The sequence below is a fragment of the Sander lucioperca genome, chromosome 20 (assembly GCF_008315115.2).
Source record: "Sander lucioperca isolate FBNREF2018 chromosome 20, SLUC_FBN_1.2, whole genome shotgun sequence".
Taxonomy (NCBI): domain Eukaryota; kingdom Metazoa; phylum Chordata; class Actinopteri; order Perciformes; family Percidae; genus Sander; species Sander lucioperca.
The window spans coordinates 19,601,096-19,616,431 of record NC_050192.1 but is presented as its reverse complement, the minus strand read 5'-3'; the positions used below and the strand labels follow the sequence as shown (position 1 = coordinate 19,616,431).

The window sequence follows — 15,336 nt, the reverse complement described above, 5'->3', positions numbered from 1 at the left end:
CTGTGATTTACCTTTTTGGCCCTGGGGGGGTGGGGAGGATTGAGTTATATTTACTTAGCAGGGCAGCCAGCAGGTGTTGTTTCTGTATTATTAACCATATTATTACCTGACTATTAATGTTATTAACACATCTGAGAGGGGAAGCACTTAATTATCTGTCGAAAGTCCTTTAACTGATGGGAATATATTAAACTATCCAGCTGTGGAGGACCAGAAAATAAGTCAGATCTGGTCCTTATCTTTGCATTCTCAGATCATCGGTGGACTATTTCATTGCTAACACTTTAGCATACAGTCGGTTGAGTGGTAGTAGCGCAAAGCTAACATGCTAAGGTGCTAGCATGAAGTGCCGCTGACACCTGGATAGTTTTCAGTATTCTCATCAGTTAAAGAAGAAAGTGTAACTAAAATCTCAGTGTTTCTTTGTAACGGTAGCACGGCTGAGGTTGAGACCGACGGAGGAGGTTGGGGCTTAAAGCTGAAGCCCCGCCCTTATGCATTTGGGGGCGTGGCCTGTGAAGCAGCAGCCACAAAAAAGCCTTTAAATATCTGTCTTTGTTTGAAATGTGAGAGTGGTCATCTTTCAGATACAGTGTGTTGGACCAGAGACCTCTGTGAGTACTGCTGTGCACAGCGTTGTACTGTCAGGAGTACTGCGGTGTAGTGTGGTACTGCTGTCAGTATTCTGGTCCTCCTGCAGTACGTCCAGTCATGTAGCATGTTGATGTTTCTGTCAGTACTCAGTCTGACCTCCAGGAGGTGCTGCGACAGTTTGCATGCCGAGCAGAGGCTTCCAGATGAAAGGTCTGTTTGCAGCCGTGGGGGGGCATTCCTGTCAGCTCCAGCGTTGAGATACTCGATCCGTACCGGGAACACAATTAGTTCTACTCATGTCGCATGTACGTAGATGGTTGAGATTAGGCAATGACCTAACATTGAATGGTTAGGGTCAGGATGGTTTTGCATTGACAGCTCTATCTCCACAAGTGATAACATTTGCACCCTGCAAAAGAAGACGCCATCTACAATATCAAATCAAGTTAACTGTTCACACAATACAGTAACGTGAGCTATTTAATTTAGCTGATACATGGTTAAACATCATTGGCTCTTACCAGTGTATCGCTGTGTGAACTTCGTCCACAGAAATCCCACCAATCGGTCCCAAAATGTCCCAGTTAGAGAGTAAGTGCAGTAAACATATTCTTTGTAAATCTTTACAATAATTTCCCGAAAGAACCAAGCAGGCCTGCCTTGTTACACCATCCAAATTTGCTTCAAAACTTGACGTTTTCAGAGTGTAGCTTGCTAGCTCGATGTTGGATGTTGTTTCCCGAAGAGAACAGAGTTTGAGAACGGCGACACGCAGAGAGAGGAAGGAGAGGGCCAAAGCCTGACATCCTGAACGGATCAGGTTCCCGGTATGGATCAGGTAGCGACAGGATTATCCTAACACAATATAAATAAAACTGTTGCTTGCTAACATGCTAGCATGCTAACAAACTAGGAAAGCCAGTGTTGCGATAGCCCCCAGACGATTCCCATTAAAAGCTCCAAGGGAAACACTTTGGCCACATAGTTGAAGACACAGGCCCAGTGTTCTTGTGATGAGAACGCTCGTTTTGCTCAACGGCTCATGGCAGCACCTGGATATCCGACATGTGCTCAGCTAACGCCTAGCTGCCGTGGCTGCAGGCAGACCTTTCTGGCTTCCACAGTAACAAAGGCTGTGGTGGCATTTGTCATTTCGTGCGACTTCTGGAGCTGCAATGGCTAACAGCTCGGTTCAAACTCATATAGTGATCATGTGCTTTTGTCATGGATGTTTGGCAGATCTAAAGGCCTCAGTGTGCTTCAAAAAGAAGTAGGTTGTACGATGTGTTGTCCGTTTTTACACCTGTTCCAGAATGGCACACTTTCGGACAGTCTTTCATCGATGACATTCATGGCACTGAGCTGTGTGACAAGTTAAACTTGTCCTTTCTTTCACACTCCCACGGCCACTGTGTAAAGTTTGATTGTCTTTTTTTGTTTTTAAGTCAAAAAATGGTCAGAAACTGCCAAGGAAAGGTTTTAGATGCTGTCAAGACATTCCGGGAAGCACTTAGTTTGAAGCATACAGAAGCCTTAACGTCCATGATAAATTGAGGTATATTTTTCACTTTTTTATTGAGCTAGGCTAGCAGTTTCCCTCTACTTCCAGTCTTTAGACTAAGTGCACACTGGACCTATCTCTGAGATTAACAGGTTTGTGATCCTCTCTTCTGAGTTTCTGTAAAAAGGCTGAAGTATAGAATAGAATAGAGGTCGCGCTGAAATGGCGAGAGCAACCGCAGCCAAATGCGAACTGAAATGATTCATTCAAAAAGAAATTATTTTACATTACTGAAATAAATCCGCTTTGTTTTCCTCTGTATGGCATGATGACCAGTGAAATGTAAAAGAAACCAGTTCAGCCAGTGCAAGTATCGGATTCAATTCCCATTTCCACGCTGCTGAATCGTCACGGTTCGGCCGTCGTTGGGAGTTTAAAACTGGTATGAAAGATTTGTCTGAACTGGTTTCTTCCAGAACAGAAACCCACCGCAGCAGCGGGAGGGGGGGGGGGGGGGGGGGGGGGGGGGGGGGAAGCCAAATGTAAAGTAAAAACTAAAAAGCCTTAAATGAATAAAAGTGGTGCAATTTTGTAACAGCAAACTGCAACATGGAGTCATTCTGGATGGATGGATGGATGGATGGATGGATAGATAGCAGACAGACAAGACGGATATATATTTTTTTTATTTATTTCAATTTTGAGACTAAAAGAATTTACATTTTAAAGAGTCACTTTTTTGCTTGCTTATCTAAGTACTTTACTTTTTTTCTTTATTCAGGACGCACGGTCCATAGCACAATACAAAATATAGCAAAAGACCAACAAATACAAGACAAAACGCATACAGTAAGAAATGACTACAACAGTCAGAGTTCCACAATACATAAAAAGAGTGTTCACATATTAGCATATAGACTAAAACACCAATGGTGAACCTAACCGCACTCATTGCAGGGTTCACTAGTGTTGCAATTATGCTGTTGAATGACTCCGTTAGTCTACACATACAGTTGTGTTCAGAATAATAGTGAATAATGCTCAAAATCCTTTGAATAGCTTTTAATTCCATAACATCAATGCATTGGGAACACTGCACATTCAATTTCAAATCAAAAAATGACCAAAATTGATGAAGTTTGTGTTATACCTTTACAGAAAGTGAAGAAAAAGGAATATTAGGCTGTTCAAAAAATACAGCAACATTTTGCTGAGTATTTCAATGTGAAATGCATTATAACTAGCATGCACAACATTTGCTTCCTTCCTTCCTTAAATATGGGCCATAATTAACACCTGTTTCTTCACAGAATCAATCACCTCACTAACTGAACACAATTGCTGTTATTTTGAACATGCCCCTTTCAATTACAGATTAAATTACACAGAATGAGCAGCATGCATGTCATGGCTGTTGGGTCTGTTGGTTTTCTATGACTCTACAACACTTACTAGTAAATTATTTGCCATGTAGAAATATCACTTCTACCAAAAAATTTGATTTATGAGGTTAGTGATGTTGGACTGCTATTATTTTGAACACGACTGTACATATGTACGTAAGATTCCTGAGTACAGCAGGACAGGTGGATACATCAACACTTACAAACATTTGGCTTGCACTGCTCCATCGTGGCATTTTAAGCAGCAGTCTCGTGCCATCATTATACAGTATGCCACATTGAGTTTCTGCATACTGCTTTTTAATAGCGCCGCCACACATGGGCAATATACATTGGGGTGCAAAAAGCTTTAAAAAGTGTTTGAACACATACTACATTTGCAATTCAGTATATTAGCTTGTGCATACATCATACAGTAGTGTCTGTGAATGTCCCTATCATCAGACAGCTCATCAGTTATACAGTGCCCTAAGTATTTGACCTCATCACACACTTTAAGGACAGTACCAGACAGAGAGAAAGCAGGAAATGACGTTAATGTTTATTGTCCTCCCTGCTTCTAGCAATCATAATGCTACTCTTCTTAGAATTGTATTTGTACTTAATGTCAATGTCTGAGCCATATTGGGAGCAGGCCCTTAAGTAACTGTTGAAGGCCAGCACTATATGGACAAAGAATCACCAGTAGTAATTATCACAGAAAATAAATTATTATTTATTCATCACTATTAATTATTCAGATTTGATCATGTGTGGACTCAAATCGATGTATTGATATTAGGAACAACATGACAAAAGAAAGGAGGGAGAGCGAGAGGGGTCATGATTATTACATACGCTTAACAGAACGACAACACAGCTGACGTCAGTTGTTGTCAACGAGACTACGCAAGACGCTAAGCTGCCATGGCAACGGCGTCGGCGGCAGCTTGTTCCTGTAACTGAAGATGAGGAGCAGGTGGTTAGCACGCTGGTCAACCTAGTTAACTAGTTAAACGATATTAACCAGCTAGTTAACTAAGTCAAAGCCAGCGCAATAAAAAGGAGTGACTTCTCGCGGTGTTTTGTCGGCGGCGAGAGTGCTATGACCGTCCGCTTCAAGGTAAGCAACCTGTAAGCAACAGGTTGTTAGCATTGTTAGCCAAACAAACGGATGCTAACGAGCCTTTAGCTTCCTAGCTCGCTAACAGCAATATTCATGAAGTGGCTGTAACCATAGACAGTGGCTGTAACTACCGGACGGAACAGAGCACGAGACTGCAGAGTCAGGATAAATGTGATTTAATGTGAGGTAAACTAATCCAGCTAATCAGTTTCAGATTGACATTCACCTGACTGTACAACCACAACTAGAGGCTGTTACAACCATAGATATAAAACAATAATTATTTATTAAGATAATTGTTTAAAAGTGTAATCAGATCCTATAATAAACTAAACGGTATACGTGCAGTTTAGTGTCCCAAATCCCCCCTTAACGTCTATATGTGCAGTTTAGTGTCCCAAATTCCCCATACAATGTCCTTAATTAATTATGAACCTGCTAAACCACCTGTGCAACCCTACCCCTAACCTTACCCCTAACCCTAACCTGTCTTAAATAAGACCCTCATCATTTGGGAGTTTTTGGAAAATAATTTGTGACACTAAACTGCACGTAAGTCGTTTGCTATTGTATCTGATGTTTGTGGATTAAAAGTCATGCTGTAGATGTTTAAGGTTGTGCTCATTTTAACGCCTTTATATATTGTTGGGTAGTTTAATCTGCAGCAATGCATCATATTCTATAAAGTCGTTAGAGCCCGACCGATAAAGGATTTTAAAGGCCGATATCAATACAAATATTTGGTGATTTAAAAATCCGATATTCCGATATATCGGCCTATATATATATATATATATATATATATATATATATATATATATATATATATATTAGGGCTGCAATTATTTTTTCGATTAATTGATGAATCGGATAAAAAAACAAAAAACAAAAAAGCATTAATTTACATAAACTCAATACATACTTACATACATACTTGTTGTTTTAGTTAATAGTTGTGTAAAGGTAAATAACCCAAAGAGCAGATACAGACGACACACACACACACACACACACACACACACACACGTTCACTTGAAGCTTATTCATTAAATTATTACCATCATTGTAGTAAGTGCGAGTTAAGTTCATTTGTACACTACATTTAAACACAGCTTAAGATGACCAAGTGCTATAAAAGAACTTTAAAATGAAATTAAAAAGTACAACACACACAAATATATATGTCAACAATAACTGATATGGGACAAAGCACAGAATATATACATGACAATAGATTGAAAAATGAATGGCCCAAAAAAGGCGAGTGAATAAAAACGTGTCTTTAGTCCTGCTTTACTACTGTTATTAACGAGCTAACGCTAGCTTGTCATGCTAGTCAGCTGGATAACGAGTAAACACCACACCAGAAGAGGGACGTTACGTTCCTCACTTCAATACGGAACAAAAGTAGGATTGTGTAGTGACTTTACCCTGCTGTTGAACTCCCTTCCTCCTCATCAAGGACTCCAACATGTTTACGTTTTAGGTGCTGAATCGTCACCGTGGTGACCGTGCCATGCCGTGTCGCTTTTGCTTATCTTGCAATTAACACGTTTTCGATTTATGTAGTGTGAATGCTCCCACACCTTGGATGACTTAGGTCGTACTGATTTCTCTGCCTCCGCCATGTGTTTCAGAACAACGTTACGGGTCTCTCCGGTCTCTCTCCGTATTTCCTCTACCTCTGCTCTGCTCTTTTTTCTTTTCTTTCGCGCTGTGCTGCTCCGCTCTGCTCTCAACTCAGTTTTTTTTTTTTTTATCTCTGCGACTGAGTGGCATATTGATACAACGAATTTGAATTTGTTGTTGCAGCCCTAAAATATATATATATATATAAAAATCCAGAAACGCATAACAAAACATAAACAGATCTCCCTAACAGTTATTTGTAGTTATTTATGAGTCCTCACTAAAATAATATGATAACGTAGCCTGACATCGTCATACTCAGATTCTAGTCAGAATGTGAACTTCCCGACCTCGAATGTTGTGGGCGGGGCTAAGTTCGGCTGGCATCCAGGCTAATGATAACGCAGTTTAAAAATAAACTTGTTTGTTTTATTGTCAAAACAGAACAGAGGAACATCAAAATATATTAAAGTTCTGATAAATAAAATGTATAAAAATACAAATTTAAGATATAAAACTTAAAGTCCTTTGAACAAAAACTAAAATCAAAGAGTGTTGCCAACAGAGACGTTGTAGAGCGCCCTCTGGTGGACAGACTATACAGTGCCAATTTTTATTTTATTTTTGAAATATTCATTTATCGGCCATTATAAATGCCGATACCGATAGTTTAGAAAATGCCTAATATCAGCCGATAACATCGGCCCGCCGATATATCAGTCGGGCTCTAAAAGTCGTCATATGTTGAGAATTTTCTCAACACATAAAGAAACACGTCATCCTTCAGTTTATCACAAACATTCAACTAGGGCTGCCCCCTCTTAGTCGATTAGTCGACTAATCGGTCGTTTTGGTCTTAGTCAACTAGGATTTCTTTAGTCGATTAGTCGTGTTTTATGCTTTTTTTCATGCTGAATGACTTATTTCCAAGAAACGTACGAGCACATCTCTGGTAAACACAAGAATTAAAGTGGTGCTTTTGCATGACTCTTTGTGGAGAAACTCAGATTTACAGATCTGTCGATTAAATCAACTAATCGATTAGTCGATACAACTGAATGAGTGTTAGTCGACTAAGAATTTCTTCAATCGAGCACAGCCCTACATTCAACATCAGCACATCTGGAGATACGTGGTTTTCACTGGACCTGAAGGGGACGAAAAACTGTCTGAAAAGTAACTAAAGTTGTCAGACAAATGTAGTGGAGTAAAATGTACAGTATTTACCTCTGAGATGTAAAGGATGTAAATGTATTAAGTAGCAGAACATGGGAAAACCCAAAATACCTCAAATTTGTGCTCAAATAAAGTACTTGAGTAAAAGTACTTTCCACCACTGGAAAATAGTAAATATGCTGATCACAATTTTCCGATCTCTTAACAGGTTTTGTTTTGTCAACAGTCCAAAACCCCGAAATGTTCAGATTATTATTTATTAAGATTTAAAGAGCAAAGCAGCAAATATTCACACTGGGAACCAGATATTGTTCTCTTTTTTTCTATTCACAAACGATGAAATACTCAAATCAACAAGATTATTTCTTGTTGATTGCTGCACCAGTTCATCAAATGTCTTTTGCATCATTTTATTAACACTTCTCTAAAATCTACTCTGACATATTTGGTATCTCTGGAAACGTTTGGAACTCCACTTTTAACCATACATGTTGGATTTGTAAACAGCCACCAAAACACGACCATATTTCTACTGTATGTTTGTGTGTTTGTTTCAGTGTCAGAGTGAATACCAGAAAAGCTACAGGGTTCCCCGGTCCAGAAGTGTGTCTCCTCAGCGCTGCGCTCCATTGGCCGGCCTGCGCTCCGACCAGATGGGTAAGAACCCAGATTTGAGCTCTGATTGGACAGAGGCGGCGTGGGGCAATAGACCTTTTTCACAGCAGACATGTTGACATGTCATAGTAGGAACAGCACAGGTGTGTTCAAAACCATTAATGACGGCTGCATTCCACTTAGGAGAGGCCCTGGTATTGTTCATGCTGACTCACTGAAATAGCTCACTGGGACACTTGATGGAATTAAGGTTATCAATTTCAGCTGTGCTTTTCCTACTATGACAAGTAGAGGTGCAACGATGAATCGATTAATCGATTAGTTGTCAACTATTAAATTAATCGCCAACTATTTTGATAATCGATTAATCGTTTGAGTCATTTTTTATTAAAAAAAATAAGATTTCTCTGATTCCAGCTTGTTAAATGTGAATATCTTCTAGTTTCTTCTCTCCTCTGTGACAGTAAACTGAACATCTTTGATGACATTTGAGGATGTCATCTTGGACTTTTTGGGAAACACTGATCTACATTTTTCACCACGTTTTGACATTTTTATAGATCAAACAACTAATCGATTAATCGAGAAAATAATCGACAGATTAATCGACTATGAAAATAATCGTTCGTTGCAGCCCTAATGACAAGTCAAAATGTCTGCTGTGAAAAAGGTCCGATCACAGCTCGTCTCTTCGACTTGTCTTTCCCTCAGGTCTCAGCAGAGAACCAGGTCTCCAGCGTCGGAGGAGGCTCGGTCCTGGTGGTCTCGCTCAGTCCTGCGGCTCTCTGCTCTGTCCTCCAGATCCACAGCACACAACAGCTCCCCCTGCTGGTAGGAAGCCTCCATAACAAACTCATGATAATCTCAGAAAGACGGTAGAGGTACAACCGTAGACCGTAGGTAAGAACACAATAAAGTTATTAAAGTGCTGTTGTTAAGCAGGTTTATCCTGTAGTGTGTAATGTCAAGATATTAACAAGCTTACAGTTTAGTTTATTTGCACAAATATATAAAGTACATACAATAGATTTTACAAAAGAAATCATTGCAGGAGAGGAAAGAAGCCTAAAAGGCATCTTCAGAGTCCTCCCTTTTTACAAAAGAGAACCATGTTAATTCCTCTACAAAAAATAAAAATAAAACAAGCAATATGACAAAGAAACAAACAGGGAAACAAATCACACACACACATATATGTACATATTAAACAAATTAAGCAAGTAAAAAGACAAGGTAAACAGAAATGTCTTTAACCGTGACTTAAAGGCTTTTTAATGATCCATTCAATGAATTCCATAGCAGTGTTCAGGCTCTGACGCACCAACCTGACGTCCGACCGTCGGTAGAAAAGACAGTCGGACTGATCAGTCGGCTCCCGTCTCTCAAAAAAAGAAGCGACGCCGACTTGAGCGTACGTTCTGCACGTGCGCGAGACGTAATACGTCTCCATAACAGCAGGCGACGCTAATCTGTATTGTCGCCCAAAAAATGAAAACGGGAAATGAGGGAACATCTTTCCAGACCTCGTAAACACAGAGCACGCTGTCGTCAGTCACTGTTTTCATCAGAGAGTGTTGATAGTAGTCAAGAAGGATCATTGTTGTCATTACTCGCTGAATGGAAGAAAATACGATGGCTAGTAATAACAAGATACTGGCGTTGTCAGCTCTCGGCCTTCTTCTTGTGGAAGAAGCACTGATTCGCTAGTCAAGGGCTAGCACTCCACCAATCAGATTGGTCGTTGAGTCCGACTGCCCACTGGCCGATTCAACAAGTCAAATCGGAACACACCGAACAGACTCGAGTCACCGACCTCGCCAGACTGTCTGACGGCCGATAATCGGGTTGGTGTGTCAGAGCCTTTAGAAGAGTTAAAGGTACAGATGTTTGTATGTTAAGATACATCTATCATGTCTAATGTTGGTATGTTAACATGACATTATGATGTTAACATACCCCCCTAAAAAGCTGCAGTTTAGCATGTCAGCATCCTCTGTAAGCTAATAAGGAGTTCTTTTAATGTCTTCATTATCAGCCTCTAGGAGTCGCTCAGCCCACAGGAAGGAGTCTTCCATGAAGCCAAATCCTCCAACACCTCCTGGAGCACGAGCTGACCCTGGATCTCCTGTAGACCCAGAACCTCCAGCAGGACCTCGACCTGCTGCAGACCCAGAACCGTCAGGAGAACCAGGAGCTGCGGTCACATTTGGTAAACACACACCCAGGGTTTTCTCTACCATTATGAGGTGTAGGCGCAGCACCCAAGCTGCTTTGGGGACCACCTAAGCTGGATGAATGTAAATCAATGTGAGCATCAAAACTAAATGAATTACTTCTCTCAGATCTAATGATTTGAGTTGGTCCCTAATTGTTTTCTTTAGCAAGTTTTGTCCGGTGAACCGAACCCTCCGCTTGCACTCCGCGCGCTACGCTGGTCGACGTAATGACGGTGCCGTTGATAACAGGAAGGTGTTTACGTAGGTGGAGCGTTCAATGCAGTAGGCTGTGAGAAAGTGAAAATGGAACTGGTGAGCAGAAAAAGTGTAGTTTGGCAGTACTTTCAGTCAAAAGAAGGCCATTCAAGTCCAGCTACATGTTCAATCTGCAATGCTGATTAGTCTGGTGGTGGCGAGGACCCTAAACTATACACAACATCACCGCTGTTACAACATCTGGTATCAAACATCCGGAAGAATACGAGTTGTGCGTGAAGGAATCTACAGACAGCAGCCAGAATGCAGCAACTTCAGGTAAATAAAATGAAAAAGACACTGCTGTGGACGTTGTTTACTTCATTAATGTGTTCACTGTGTTAATGGACTGAGGATGGGAGGAGGATTCGGTTTTCGTTTCGGATTTGGCATAATCTTAACCAGTGGATTCGGTGCATCGTTACTTTAAGCTTCTTGAGTGTTATTTATTTATTACCTGCTCTAGCTTTTACAATGTTTTAGACACAGATATGGTAATAACGGTCCAAAAATTGCATGTTGTTTATGTCAAAACATCACATTTTCATGAGGAAGGACCCCTAAACCCCCCCCCCCCCCCAAACATGTGCACCCAAGTCTTCCACAAACCTCGGGAAAACACTGAATTCACTTAACTCTGCTTTCATCACTTCTTCTTACATCTTAACTCTCTTTTCAGTGACTTTGTTTTGTCTGACAGTGTAAAAAACACACACAGCACGCTTGATTCTGAGCTGTTACATGTTTTTCTGTCTCCTCAGCGAAGCCCCACCCCTCCAAGCACGATAGCCAACCACAGCTGAGCCGACCTTTTACAGCAGCGCCTGATGGACAGCAGCCCTCGGCCAATGAGGTGAGCCAAAATGTAGTCACATGACGAGCTGCTAATAACATTTCTTTTAACAATTAACACCTGAAATGATACCAGATGAACCAAAAAACACTGACAACGAGGAAGATCTTGGGGATAATGAGAATAAATGTGAAGCCAAATTTAAAGTCAGTACCTTCATTTGTGTGCCAGGTTCAGCACGCTCTGCGGTGGAGGGCGGGGCTGAGGACCGGAGGTCAAAGGTCAGGAAGTCATAGGTCAGAGTATCACAGACAGTTCAGCTGGAAGAAACCTGCAGCTGCTGATTCACCCATGCTGTCTGCAGAACAGGTACATCGCTTTCTAATACGCCCAAATACTGCCACACGTTTTACTTATACCGACTGGAAACATATAGCACTGAACACTGGCTGATGATATTAAATTCTACCACATATGAAACCCATACTGACTGTCTTCAGGTATGCTGCTGCCAAATACTTTTACTTTTACTTTACTCCTCTTCATCCCCTATGGGACGTAAGGCTTCAATGAGCTCTCTCCATTGCATTCGGTCCTTGGCAGCATGTTGGGTCTCTCCCCATGCAACATGGCATCATGACTGCGTAAACATACACGCCACTTTCCTAAAGCCAAATGGCGTGGTATCTGTACGCATTGTGAGCTATCCACGTGTATGTCTACTGTATACAGCGGATGAAAACATACATACCACGTGGCGTTAAGTGTTATCGTGAGGACGTGCCGTGCTATCGTGAGAACAACGTCACGCGTGTAAACATTTAAAAAAAAAAAAAAAGGTTGGGTTTAGGGAAATAACATTGGGAAAGGCTTTAGTAACACTCAAAAACGACAAAAACACGACGGTGACCAACGTCACACGCTTAGGAAAACAATAAACGGTTGGGGTTAGGGAAAGAACATTGGGGAAGGCTTTATTAAAAAAAAAAAAAATTGAATTGAATGATAAATGCCACACGGGGGACATGATCCCCGCTCTCCCAGGTGACAGTCCTGTGTTTTACCCATCCGCCACTCCAGCCAATCTCCCTCCGTCCTTTCGTACTACTCGCTACGGCGATAATTCACATGTAATGTAGGACGATGGAGGTCAATGGAGGCCAAACGGCGTTGATAAACACACTAAAAAGCAATTATGCGTCTTGATAACACGCAAAAACGGCATACGAATTGGCGTGTCATACATACGCCACTTAGTGAGATCAGTCTGCCCCATGACAGGTTCATCTGTTCCAGCTCTCGTGTCACAGTTCTGCGCCAGTTGGCTTTGGGCCTCCCCAGGTTTTTTCTTTTGCCAGGTGGTGTCCATCTTAAGGCGACTTTTGTGATGCGGTCCTGCTCCATCCTCAACACATGTCCCAGCCATCTCAGGCGTCTGTGCGTAATCTCCTTGGTGATGCTCCGGCTTCCCGTTTTCTTGTACAGTTCATTGTTGGAGATGTTATTAGGCCAAAACATCTGTCATATTCGTCGGAGGCATCCATTATGGAACACTTCCATTCTCCTCATGTCTGTTTTGTCAAATACTGCACATACAAAAAAACTAAATTGTTGATGTCCATAACTGAGGGCCTATTCACCTGAAAGTCCGGACCAAGGTTCATGTTTCATGTCTTTGGCAATGAAATTCTTTTTCTCAGGTTCCCTCCAACAAAGCTACTACAAAATGTATAAAAAAGAAATAAAAATGAGAATCCAAAAAACACAAGATGCACAAGATGTCAGCTACATACATCTTAGACTCAAACTGTGTACCAGCTGGGACACTAAATACTGCTTAAAACTGTATTCCTGTGTAATATATATCAGCAATAGCAGTAGTAGTACTGCTGTGTGCCACAAGGGGGAGGCAGACTGTTTTATTGCTGGAAGACTAACGTCCCTGATGTGTTCACTGGTTGTTTAGTTGACATAACTGGTTCTGTTCTATTGAAGAGCTTTACAAGTGGTTTAATAAGTCATTCAATAAGTCACTTCATTGCTCTTTGATTGTATGGATTGGAATCAGAATCAGGTTTATGGTCACATATTTTTACATACTAGGAGTTTGCCTTGGTAGTTTGGTGCATAACTGTCACATTAAACAGTATAAGAAAAGCAAAAACGTTAAAAGTCAAGAATCATAAGTCTAAAATACATATGTTATAAAATGAAAAGAGCTGCACTGTATTTAATGTGTATTTGTCCACAGTGTGACTAAACTAGTATTTAAGTGACTTTTGACCTTTTTTTGATACAATTGCATACAACCAGTGGTGGAATGTAACTAAGTACATTTACTCAAGTACTGTACTTAAGTACACATGTTGAGGTATTTGTACTTTCCTTGAGTCTTTTCTTTTCATGCCACTTTCTACTTCTACTCCGCTACATTTCAGAGAGAAATATTGTACTTTTTACTCCACTACATTCATCTGACAGCTTTAGTTACTAGTTACTTTACACATTCAGATTACTGCACAGAAAACACATGTAGTTTATAAAATCTGATGTTTGATTATAAAGTAAACTAGCCAACAATATAACGGCTACAAGTCCAGCTGAGATGATTAGACCATTAAACACACAACTGTTTGGATCCTTTACACTTTCTACAATGGGAGGATTTTTCTGCATTGAGAGAGAGAGAGAGGGAGATGCAGCAAAGGTAAGGACGGAGCATTAGTACATAGGGGTGCACGCTCAACCAGTTGAGCCACACCTAGGGGCCCCAATGACTGTTTGTGTGAATGATCTTTGATTTTGCCGGCAGATGCTCCACTCCAGCAGCAGATCAGTGCCCCCCTTTAAGAAACATCCCGTTCCCATGGAAACAGAGTATCAGCGCAGCTTCCAGGGTCTGGCCCCGCCTGCCAAGCCCCGCCTCCGGAAACACCTGGAACATCATCACAATGTCCCATTGTTCCACACACACACGGTATAGTATACACACACACACACACACACACACACGCGCGCACACACACACACACACACACACACACACACACACACACACACACAGTATAGTATACACACACACACACACACACACACACACACACATATATAGTATAGTATACACACACACACACACACACACGGTATAGTATATACCACGCACACACACACACACACACACACACACATATAGTATAGTATACACACACACACACACACACACACACACACACGGTATAGTATATACCACGCACACACACACACACACACACACACACACACACACACACACACACACACACAGTATAGTATACACACACACACACACACACACACACATATAGTATAGTATACACACACACACACACACACACACACACACACACACACACACAGTATAGTATACACACACACACACACACACACACACACATATAGTATAGTATACACACACACACACACACACACACACACACACACACACACACACACACACGGTATAGTATATACCACACACACACACACACACACACACACACACACACGGTATAGTATATACCACACACACACACACACACACACACACACGGTATAGTATATACAACACACACACACACACACACACACAAACTCTTCTTTAAACATACTTTATTGGATTAATAGATTATGTTTCTTTATACCATGGCTACTAAAAATTCTTAATTCTGATTGGCTGGCAGGTGTGGATTAACTTTAAGTGACACCGACTGTTTGTAGTTCTGAATAAATTCGCCGGTAAGATTAAACTGCAGGTAAGAACATCAACAGTGAAGATTACGAGCAAAAAAAATAATAATCTGGGTTATCTATATCATGTGTCATGCTTGTTCAAGTCTGTAGATTTCAACGATTCTTTGATTTTATTAGTACAGGTTAAACTGTACAGACAGAAGTCAACAAGACACCATACAGACAGCTAGAGCAACAACTAAGCTTCCTCAGTAAGCCATGCAGAGCTACAGGAAGCAGCAAGACATTAGTACAGTTACACATCAGCAGTATCCACATTC

General features: G+C 41.0%; 1 protein-coding gene across 5 annotated transcripts in view; it reads left to right on the top strand.

Moving 5' to 3' along the window:
- The first annotated feature begins 4,366 nt into the window (after nt 1-4,366).
- mdm1 (Mdm1 nuclear protein) overlaps nt 4,367-15,336 on the top strand; it is a 37,510-nt gene continuing 26,540 nt past the window's right edge. For 4 of the 5 annotated variants that reach the window (XR_004104521.2, XR_004104520.2, XR_004895992.1 and 1 more), the window contains exons 1-7: nt 4,367-4,600; nt 7,966-8,065; nt 8,735-8,854; nt 10,059-10,232; nt 11,256-11,347; nt 11,519-11,656; nt 14,100-14,264. Coding sequence is in view for 1 of the 5 variants with exons in the window: in XM_031296979.2 (XP_031152839.2) it covers nt 4,583-4,600; nt 7,966-8,065; nt 8,735-8,854; nt 10,059-10,232; nt 11,256-11,347; nt 11,519-11,656; nt 14,100-14,264 (807 nt within the window). In the remaining 4 variants the exon portion in view is untranslated. The remainder of the gene's footprint in view (nt 4,601-7,965; nt 8,066-8,734; nt 8,855-10,058; nt 10,233-11,255; nt 11,348-11,518; nt 11,657-14,099; nt 14,265-15,336) is intronic. The other variant, XR_004895991.1, reaches the window with a different exon arrangement.